This window comes from Dipodomys merriami, unplaced genomic scaffold (assembly GCF_024711535.1).
Source record: "Dipodomys merriami isolate MVZ:Mamm:240054 unplaced genomic scaffold, mDipMer1.0.p SCAF_91, whole genome shotgun sequence".
NCBI lineage: Eukaryota > Metazoa > Chordata > Mammalia > Rodentia > Heteromyidae > Dipodomys > Dipodomys merriami.
The window spans coordinates 205,290-216,776 of NW_027206524.1; the positions used below are offsets into that span (position 1 = coordinate 205,290).

Consider the following 11,487-nt stretch of genomic DNA (forward strand, 5'->3'; position numbering starts at 1 on the left):
TATACTTAACTAGTGAAACGTGTTCCTGGAGCTTCTGAGTATCCTGTGAAGGACTTGAGTACCCCTCCCAATTCCTCTGGAAGCGGAGGAAATATTGGGCCTGCAACCAACCCTGCCAGAAGCAGTGACATGTTGTACCTGATTGTTGGCTGTGTGCTGGGCGTCATGGTTCTCATTCTCATGGTCTTCATTGCAATGTGCTTGTGGAAGAGTCGCCAACAGAACGCCATACAGAGTGAGCCATTCATAAATATCACCTTGTATTTTCTAATGAGGAGTAGAAAAAAAATTTACTGTCAGAATAAATATGGATCCCTAACACTTTCTTGTACTAGGGACCATGGTATGAAACCTGTCTGATACTCTTCATTCCAAGGAAATAACTTGAAAATAATTCTGTCAGCCAAAGGAAGTGGAGCATCGAATTAAATTGCCCAGTAGAAACAAACACTAAAACGCCCCAACTAAACAGGTCTCTAAGTAAATAGCTGACTAGGTACTGGGACAGTCTGGCTTTGTCAGACCACCAAAGTGGATGAGTTCTTGAGGTGTGAGCTCTGTAGTCACCTAGGAACATCTCCATGCTGGTGGAATCTGGTCAAGGTTAACAGGGGATAGAAATTGCCTGATGGAAAGGAACACAGTAAAGTAATGAAGATGTTGCTAAGCTACTGTCCCTGAGTGACACAGCTAGAAAAACAAACAGTTCCATCCTTGTATCCACTGTATGCTCTGCAAGTGTATCTACACAGGTGTGCTTGCAGGGGGCATGGTAGCACTGTTTTGACACTAATAATCTACCTTTCCTGTCACTACAACTATTATATAGTAGGATAGTCAAATCAAGGTGGGATTTTTTTTTTCCTACTTCAATGAGAAGGTTATTTGGTTTCCCTTTGACCCCAGAATAAAGAATAAGAGAAATGCAAGAGAATGCCAGAAGTGGCTTCTATCAGTTCTACATGTGTTTAATAGTTCAAGAGAAATAGTGATGTGTTGTGCTTTGGTGATGCTTCCAAAAGGTCGATGGAAAGAGAGGTGTTGGTGTCAGGCTGAAAGGCTTATAATTGCTTAATGAATCATTAGGAGAATCATTAAAAGTATTAATGTTGTTTCCTGAGCAAGATGAATCTAGTTAAAGTTGTTCTTCTTAGAGATCTGATAAATGATTTTAAAAAGTTTTTTGAGACTGGGACTCTAACTTGGTCTCTGATATTTTCACTCATTGGCTGATGTTGTATTGCCTGAGCCACACCTCCAATCCCACTGAAAATATGATTTTAAATGGAAAATTTCTGTAAGATTGTTCACTCATTCCAGGAAGGTTTTCTTCTGTATGTCCAGACACTTTGCTGGACTTTGATGATAAATAAAGTAAAAATGCGCCTTGCTCTCTCAAAGGACATAAGCTAATGGAGAAGATAGGCAGATATTCTGACAATTACACACCTGTTGAGAAAAGCATGGGAGGAAGAGAGAAGGGCCAGGCGTGGTGGTTGCTAATACCTTTGAAGAATTTATCAGAACCCTGACAACAAATCCTGTACATTTTATATATTGTAATTTCCAAAGGATTTCTTATCTATCTGATAGTTGTACCTCTGGAAATCAGAATGTATTTAAATGCTTTTAATATAAGGAAATAGACTAGTTCTTTGCCTTTGATAGCACACCACCTTCCAGAGGGTTGTAATGACTAAAGAGCTCCCTGAACATATCATTAGTGAATGAACATGGCACTCTCCTCTTACTTAAGAGTGTCATTTATTGCTGCTCAAACTATGCTACCTAAAGCTAATCTTTTGTAGTTGTTCAACAGAGTCTTTTGTCAGTTCTTTGAAGTGTGTAGGAATTGAAGCACTTTTTCTTAGCATTGCCAGTAGTTGGATATTGTCTACTTACAGTTTATTCGTTCTCTACTGACTGTTTTTTTTTTTGGGGGGGGGTGTCCAGTTGTGAGGCCTGAACTCTGGGCCTAGGTGCTGTCCCTCAGCTCTTCAGCTCAAGGCTAGCACTCTACCACTTGAGCCACAGCACCACTTCCGGCTTTTTTCTTTTTGCTTATGTGGTGCTGAGGAATTGAACCCAGGGCCTCACGCATGCAAGGCAAGCGCTCTACCACTGAGCCACTTTCCCAGCCCCTATTGACTGTTTTTCTATGGTTAATTTTTCTTCTATTAACAGTCATAACAGACTCAAGGTTCCTCCCCATTGTCAAGAAAAAACACCAGAGTAACTTTATTAAAACTGCTGGAAGATTTTTTAGAATGCCTTCTCTTTTTTTTTGGTCATGGGGCTTGAACTCTGGGCCTGGGCGCTGTCCCTCAGCTCTTCAGTTAAGAAGAGCTAACCACCTGAGCCACAGTACCACTTCCAGCTTTTTCTGTTTATATGGTACTAAGGAATGGAACCCAGGGCCTTATGCATACCAGGCAAGCACTCTTCCACTGAGCCACCTTCCCAGCCCTAGAATGCTTTTAAAAAAAGTAATCCTATTTGTAATTTCTTAGGGGTTTCATTAATAGAACTTCCTTAGCAAGGAGGTTATTTCAGTATTTGACTTTGTATTTCTTTTGTTCTCTTAACAGAATATGACCCACCAGGATATCTCTACCAAGGGTCAGATATCAATGGACAGATGGTGGAATATACCACTCTCTCACCCACAAATCGGATCAATGGGAATGTCCATGGAGGCTTCCTAGGCAATGGCAACCTCAGTAATGGCTGCTCCCATCTCCACCACAAGGTCCCTAATGGAGTCAATGGAATCCTGAATGGGAATTTAAATGGAGGGCTTTATTCTGCACACACAAACTCGCTAACAAGAACGCACATGGAGTTTGAACATTCTCATCATCTAGTGAATGTAAGAGACTTGATTATAAATAATAGCTTTGCTCTGCTAAGGGTCAGCAGACTTGACTTTCTTCAATGGAGAAACCTTACAGGTTCACAGGGATGCAAATGGTATTTAGCACTACGAGCACCTGAACAGAGCAATCTTGATTATTCTGCTCTCATTAGGTAATAGTTACATTTGTTAGCCTGGTGTCTATTTTTTAAATTATTTAACATCGAAATGGAATCCCACTGAAAAACAGGTCCAGAGTTCTTGTCATGATGAAGAAGAAATACCACTAGCCCAGACCAGATGCTTGACATTTTATTTATGTGGATTTCATTCTAAAAACCCAAATGCTGAGAAGTCTAGCTGATGGGGAAACTTGATTACAGCAAGCTGGGAACAAAAGCATTGGAAGAGAGCAGCATGCTATATTGTTACCCTATGAAAGAAGCAGCTAGAATGCAGTACCTACTGTTGCCATGCAGGGTAGAAGACCAGTATCATTATGTTTTCTGATTCTTCAAAACATCTATAATTCTAGGTGAAATTACCAGATGTATACATGCTGGGATCTAACCCAGTTTTTGTTTTTGTTTTTCCCTATACTGAGTGTCAAACCCAGGCCAGGCCACATGGTAGGCAAGTGTTACACCATTGAGCGACAACCCTAAAACCCAGAGTTTTGGCAGTGTTATGTAGACCATGCAAAACATCCCTGTAAACTACCAGATTGTGAAGTCTAGACGTGTTGAGTTTGTTTTTCACAGTGTGTTTTGTTGTAGTGGTTTTGTACAATTTTAGAATGCTAGTATTCTTTAGCTGCCACAAGGAAAGGCAATCCCTTTAAAAACTCCTTGATTTTAGAGATAACTCACTATTTATTTTGAAATGAGACTAGAATAACTATATATTTTAGGTTTATACCTGTTTAAGGTTTTTCTGTACTAGGAAGTTAATTATACTCTTTTTATTTTTTTTACCATAGATAATTTGTTTAGTTGGTTGAATTAAACATTTAGTTTCTGCCATTGTTCTGACTTCAGAGAAACTTGCCTTCACCCACAATTAGAAGCTTACAGTTGATTTTTTAATCTCAATTTTAATAAATTTTGTAATTTTATAATAATAAATATTTATGATAATAAATAAATTTTATGAAAATATTGCCTTAGGAAAACAAAACTGTAATACAAGGATTTATATCATAAAGCTAGAAACCTATGGCTTTTATGTGACTGAGTTTTTGTATGTTATACAAAAAATATCTAATTTGCTTTAATGTATCTCATCACCAAAGGAGAATGATGGTTTCATTATTTTGTGGAGAAGACTTTCTAATCTTTTTTTTTGGTCACCAATTCTACTACTAACATTTATCGGAAAAGGTCAGGGAGAAAACTTTAAGGTTTGAATAGTACATGCCGTTTCATAAGAAGGCAAAGTAAGACTAATGTTTGTTTTGAACAGAGAATTTTGTGTTTTCTGAACAATGCCTTGCTATTTCAATAATCGTTGCCCTATTAGGTATATAACTTTAGAACTTATCTGTGATTTTAACCCATTCATTTTCTTACTCTTCTCTCCTGGGTGGGAGAAAATGAGGACATTTTTTTTCAAGTGCCAGTGATCATTAAAATCATTGAATTAACTTTCACTGGCTGGAATAAATATACCATCTTGCTAGATGGGTTTATTCTTCATTCTCTGAGCCTTTAGAGCCTGCCCTCACTGATTGATATAGTATAGGAATACTCTTTCTCTCCATGGATCAGAAATGCTAGAGCAAATTTCAGTCTTTTGGTTTGCTCCGATTCTGGCTCTTGTTAGGAGATGAATGGAAATGGAAAGTATTCCAGGGAAAACAATCGCCTGAACTTTTCCTAACCTTGAAGGCCTGCCTCTGGTCAGGGTGCAGTGGGACAACTCTCACACCCTTATCAAATTCACTTCTGCTCTTTGTCACCAGCAAGCAGAACTTTGACTCTGAGGCCAGTTCAGGTTTTAACTTCATATTTGCCATTCTGTATATCAAGTGAGCACTTTACAATGAGGTATGTGTTAATCTGGGCATTTTCTTTAATGGCTAGGCAGTTTCCGCCAAAAGCAACAGCAAAATATTAATACTGCCCTCCAAGTCACTGCTGGCTGAGAATCAACTCCATCTGGAAAAATATGACATGTCTTAAACCTTAGTGTAGTCAAGTGAACAGAACTAATCGAAATAATTACAGGAAAATGAAGATGAGATGAGTTTGTGACATCATACTAACAGACTTCACGCCCTGTCACTCCCAACTAGCATCACATCACATTTTTCCATGACTGCTGAGGAAGAAAAAAAATGAATAAGAGGTTATGATCTGTGCTGTATTTTGGGAGCCAGTAGATTTGAACCTCTAAAGGGAAATGACTAACCTCCTCCCTTCGTTTATTTGCCTTTCTCTAGGACCGAAATGCATGAAAAAGAGGGTAGTAAAGTGTTTGGAGTACAGTTTAATATTGTGAAGAATAAATAAGAAGTATAGCATTGCTCAGAGAGTTGGTTAAAATGTACCATGAACTTATTGATTATGGACATGTATTTGTGATTCATTGGCCAGTGGTCTATGACATTCAGCTTGTGTTCTCTCTCTCTCTCTCTCTCACATTTCCTTCCTGACTAGGGTGGAGGAGTGTACACAGCAGTCCCTCAGATTGACCCTCTGGAATGTGTTAACTGTCGAAATTGTCGAAACAACAATAGGTATGTCAATATGTACCAGAACAAAGTGGCATAAGGCATATGTTTTCCTTCCTGTTCTTTTCCTGCGGCAAAGGAAAGTCTTAAAATGCTGCCTAAGGTATAAGATACTTGCAGTCTTAAATTCAGGGCCATTGTTACTTTCTGCTTTATAATTTTGTTCTTTCTCTGCCTGGCTTTCTTTACACATAGCCTGACAATATTTAAGGCTTTGTTGCTCATGGAAATGATATTCAAAGGAAGAATCATTCTCTACATACTGCCATAATCTTTTCTTACCTATTATTTTCCACTCTATGTGTTGGGATATTAATAAATGAGCCTATGTTTGACCTCTAAGGAAAAAAACTCCACAACTCCCGTGTACATAATATTTTCATAGTAACATTACTGATTTTTTTTAACTAGATTATTCATTTTAATTGCTAAAAGCTTAGGGTTAAGTAGCAAAACCTTGCTGATTTTTAATTATTTATTTTAAATTTTAAAGTGATATAGACCCAGTATTTGATACAGGATAGAATTATATAGAGGAATGTATGTATTTCAATTTTCACATGGAGAAACTAGATACAGTGGTACCATCCTAGCACCCAGGAGGCTGACACAAAAGGATCACCAGTTTGAGGCCAGCCCAGGCTACATGGTGAGTTTAAAGCCAGCCTGGACTACATAGTGAGAACCCATCTCAAAAGAACAAACAGATGGGCTGGGAAGGTGGCTCAGTGGTAGAGCGCTTGCCTGGCATGCATGAGGCCCTGGGTTCGATTCCTCAGCACCACATAAGCAAAAAGAAAAAAGCCGGAAGTGGCACTGTGGCTCAAGTGGTAGAGCGCTAGCCTTGAACTGAAGAGCTGAGGGACAGTACCCAGGCCCAGAGTTCAGGCCCCACGACCGGACCCCCCCAAAAAAACATTAAAAAAACAGACAAAATAAAAACAAAAAACAAATAAACTTCAACACATAGAAAGCTTTTTATGCTACCACTTGTTATTTGAATTCCAAAGGATTATTAAGCTTCTAAAAGTTGTGTCAGAAATCTTGATTCACTACTCAGCATAATAATGACACTGGATTCTAATTCTATACCTAAAAAGACATCATTAGTACAGAAAATATTTGGAGTATGGATTGCACTTTGGATATTTCATGATTGAAAAAGGGTTTGAACTATATTTTAAAAATAAATTTAAAGACCAAGTTGTCTCTGAGAGTTATTCACACCAGAATTTCAAGAAAGATCTGGTTAATTGTAGAATTAAATGTACATTGTTTTGGCTGGGTACTGTGGCTCACACCATAATCTCAGCAACTTGAGAAGTAGAGATCAGAAAGATAGAGGTTTAAGCAAAAAGTTACCAAGACTTTTTGCCAACAAATAGGCCAGGCTTGGTGGGATATGTCTGAATCCCAACTGTGCTAAGGCCCCATGTTAGATGATCACAGTTTGAGGCCAGTCTGGACAAAAAGTTGAAATTGTAGAGACTTTTTGTTAGCACTTACTTAACCTGTTGAAAAATTCCTATATTATCTAGAACCATCTCCCTGTTTTATGTATTAAAATTTACATGTTGGGGCTGGGAAGGTGGCTTAGTGGTAGAGTGCTTGCCTTGCATGCATGAGGCCCTGGGTTCAATTCTTAAGCACCACATAAGCAGAAAAAGCTGGAAATGGATCTGTGGCTCTAGTGGTAGAGCTCTAGCCTTGAGCTGAAGAGCTGAGGGATAGCGCCCCCGCCCAGAGATTAGACCCCATGACTGACAAAAAAAAAAAAAAAAGTTACTTGTTAGGTATTTAATTTCCAAATGACTTTCAATTTTAAAATGTTCATACATGGAAGCCATGTCTGAGCTTGTCACAGATCACCACATTTGGTTAGGTAACATGCTAATGAACACAAGCTGCTCCTATGCTTGGTCAGTGATCGGATGGATTCCTTATAACAGATGGTTTTCCCTGGATTCAAACTAGATTGTTCTCATGGCCATCAGCAGATGTTGCCTCTCCCTACATATTAGAATGGCATAATGAGAAGACCTTTGGTCTAAGAATAAGAAGTACTGGGCTTTGCTGCTTCTTAAACCTCTGATATTTGGTGAAGTTATATAGCATCTCTGAGGCTCTTTCCTTTCTAGAAAAAAAAAAATGAAAAGATTGTCCCAAGTAATATAAAATTGCACCCACCATAATCTAATTGTAGACTTTGATAAAATACCATCTTATTACTAAAAATACCCTCCATTTCCTTAAAAGCATTTAAGCAACCTTTGTCATCTTGAATTTGTGGCCATTTGTATGTATGGAAGTATGAGTATGATCATGTACTAGGATTTAGCCCTAGCCTACCTTCGGAAAGCCTACAGTTAGTAATGGTTCTCAGAGCGAGAAATATAATGAATAGAGTTCAAAGAATCATGGTGAATCTTACAATTTTATATGTAAAACAGAAAAAACCTTATTTTTGTAATAAACAGCAGAAGAGTATGCGATTTTTACATTAATCAAAAGGAAACTCTGGCCTAGTAACATCCATCCTGATTCATGTGAAGTTTTCTGAGAAGAAAGTCGTGTTTTTGCTCAATGAATGGTAGGCATGTATAGCTTAGATTGAAGGAAAGAGACCAGGTAGATATCACTGTAAGGAAGGCCTTTGTATACACACTGGTCTTGGGGTCAGGGTGTAGATGGAGACTAAAATAGAGATTTAGGAACATTTGTATGCAAGTGTTCAGATTAAAAAACAAGTAAGATCATCCAGAGGCAATAACCTGGCTGATTATTTTTATATATTTAATCTAAGACTTAATTTACTTTTATTTCCTGCATCTTTACTGTGATTATACATTTTCATAAGATATCTTACTATTTTTTTTACTTACTTCCTTGATATATCACCAAAGAATAAAAGAGGAGAGAAAGAGAGCTGTAAAATAAGGAGAGTGAGAAGGAAAAAGACAATTCATTTATTTATTCACCCAGCAAACGTTGGCAAAGGTCTACAGTTACCAGTGCTAACCTGGATGCAGCAGACATAGCAGTGAGCCAGAGAGATATGCCCTTGCCTGCATGGCGCTTAGAGTTTGGTTTAGGAGAAGACATACCTTTCTCATAAATGACATAAATCAGAACTGTGGATATACAATTAAAGTTAGATGCTTTAAAGGAAAAGTCAAGGAGGGTATGTTAGAGAGGAAAGACCTCTCTAAGCAACGACATTTTTTGCTAATCTCCGAAGAATTTGTAAAATCAAGTAAAAGAGGAAGGGATAGGTTTGGAGCTTTCCCAGCAGAGAAATCTATTTATTCCAATCTCTAGTAATGCAGAATGCGTAAAGCCCCAGAGAATCTAAAGAAGGTGGATGTAGAAGGGACTGAGGAAATGAAAGGTGCAGAGGTCAAAAGGGAGAGAAATCACATCACTCAGAACCATGTTGAGTAAGTGAAGGATTTCCTCAGGATAGCATCATGAGAAGGCTGGTTTCTAAGAACACTCTGGATACCATTCGAAGAATAAATGGGTTGAAGTCTAGGAGGGGAACAGTGTGGGGACAGTTAGGATAGCAGTTGTAATCGTCCAGATGAGAAATAGTGAATTAGGGTAGTTGAACATGTGGAGACAGCATGAAGAATTAGAGAGATTTAGAATTTAGCAGTAGATAAGTTTGGGAGATTGAAACAAAAATAAAAATTAGAGTAATTAGAAGGGGAGGGTAGTGGAAGGAAGAGTCAAGGATGGATCTAGGTAGTTGGGTGCAATCACTGAGCTAGGAAACACTACAGTGATGAGTGATTTACCCAATAGTGTCTTGTGTGGCCCACCCTTTTAGATGTGACGTTGCCCCGATCAAACTCATGTTTCATGTCCCATTGCTGCCCAAACACTCTTCAGGTCTCCCTTACCGTCCTTCCTACACAGACCCTCACCTGTACTGGGTCCTGTTGCTCCAGTTTCCTTTCTCTCTACCTCCTCAGGTTTAGACGTGAATGTATTTCTTTGAGTGGACTTTTAGGAAGCAAGTCATTACCCACCTTTAGTCCCTTTTTTTAATCACTATAGCTTAGCAATAGCTGTCTGGGGAGAAACATTGCCTGAGTTGATGTATAAACTGGAGGAAGCATGATTGGAATAATAATTGAAAGATGAGCAAGAGGAGAGGGTGGCACTGTGGGGAAGTTTGATTTTACTCTACAGACTTTGTGGTATGTTATGAATGCCTGCCTGCCTGCCTGCCTGCCTCACTGGATTTCCTTAGCTGGAACCTTTTCAGGTTTTTAACCCAGTAAGAAAGAGTTCACTGTGAGAATCTAGAAAGAAGCATATTTAGTGGAACTTTGCAAGATGACGTTTCCCTCTTTCTCAATTGAGAAATCTTTCTATGGGACAGGCATTTCAAGAATTAAACAAAGCTGGGCACTGGTGGCTCACACTTGTAATCCTAGCTACTCAAGACATTGAGATCTGAGGATCATGGTTCAAAGCCAGCCCAGGCAAGAAAGTTCGTGAGACTCTTACCTCCAATAAACTACTCAGAAAAAGCTGGAAGTGGAACTGTGGCTCAAACGGTAGAGCCGGGAGCACAAAGAAGCTCAAGGACAGTGCCCAGGCCCTAATAAGTTCAAGCCCCATGACTGGCAAAAATTAAAAAATTATTAATCAAATACATCAAAAGCTGTTTGCCTCTCTCCTCATTTAGATGCAGTATTGCAGCTCTGGATATGTAATCAGTGTGGTTTGTCAGTTGGCTTGGCTAGTTTAATGGGAAGGGATTGACATTAAATGGGATCTGTTTGCCATCCGTCTTGATAGTTTGTTAAGAGAAAGTAGAGAGGACACTGATGAAATTCACAGATGAACAAACTAAGGTCCCATCAGGAAAGAACAAGAAATTAAGGGGCCTAGTGAGACTGGAAATGGACAGGAAGTAGCCAATCAAAACTCAGCTTGAAGAAATGTATATAACTCATCTAGTGGGGGGAAATGTACAAGCTACGTGGCTGATAGTCAAGAAGAGAACAAAAACTCTTGGGAATAGCACTCTGGAATATATAGATCATACAAACCATCTCCAAGTGTTTTTGCAGTGACACCCTCAAAAGCCTGTGTGCTCTTACATTTGGGAGCTCTTTCACAACTGAAGCCACATGTGCTCCAATGAAAACTGGGTACAGAGATGAACAGAGAGTACTTTAGGGGTTCTTTCAGGCCAAGGATTTGATTTACTTTGTTGGTTTGTTAATTGCTCAGCATACCTTCACTCTTCCTTCTAGCAGATCAATTTGTTATTGCTGATCGTTTTGTATAAACTTAGTATCTTCCTTTTGAAGAAGTTATATATCTTCCTCATCTGTTTTCTGTTTCTTATATGAAGGCCAGGGTTCTGTTGTCAGAGAGTGGTGCTTTGGGTCATTTGTTTATTTGGTTGTTTGTCAGTTGTTTAGGGGTCAGTTCACTAATGCACCCCAGTCTTGTTTCCCAGCATTTATAGTCACCTCCAATGCAGTGGCCACTGGTAAATTAAGTCCCCAAAGGAAACTCCTAGTCTGATACTGGGCATTATAGCTTCTAGCAGTTTGACAGTGAGAATGGAGGATGGGACCTTGGAAGAATGTCATCAGGATTCTACTAGCTCCCTGCATGAGACACAATGGCATGAGGAAACAGCAAAGATGAGCTGAATATTAAACCATCACCAAAATATAACTTTCAGAAGTCTCCCAAGTACCTGCATGAAAATAAGCATCATGCATCCAAGAGATTCATAGTTAGTCCTTGCCTCAGGGATAATCAAAAGAGAGACTGTGGGCTAGACTGCGGTTTAGTGGGATCACATGGGTTCCATTCCCATGCGTGCATGTGTGCATGCACACGCACATGCATACACACAATACACACACACACA

The 11,487-nt window shown here is 39.0% G+C and overlaps 1 protein-coding gene across 3 annotated transcripts in view; it reads left to right on the top strand.

Annotated features, from left to right (window-relative positions):
• The window catches only part of LOC138821376 (cell adhesion molecule-related/down-regulated by oncogenes-like), an 82,056-nt gene that overhangs the window by 66,883 nt on the left and 3,686 nt on the right, over positions 1 to 11,487 (top strand). For all 3 annotated transcript variants that reach the window (XM_070013555.1, XM_070013553.1, XM_070013556.1), the window contains 3 exons: positions 14 to 235; positions 2,589 to 2,869; positions 5,512 to 5,591. In XM_070013555.1, coding sequence (XP_069869656.1) covers positions 14 to 235; positions 2,589 to 2,869; positions 5,512 to 5,591 — 583 coding nt within the window. The remainder of the gene's footprint in view (positions 1 to 13; positions 236 to 2,588; positions 2,870 to 5,511; positions 5,592 to 11,487) is intronic.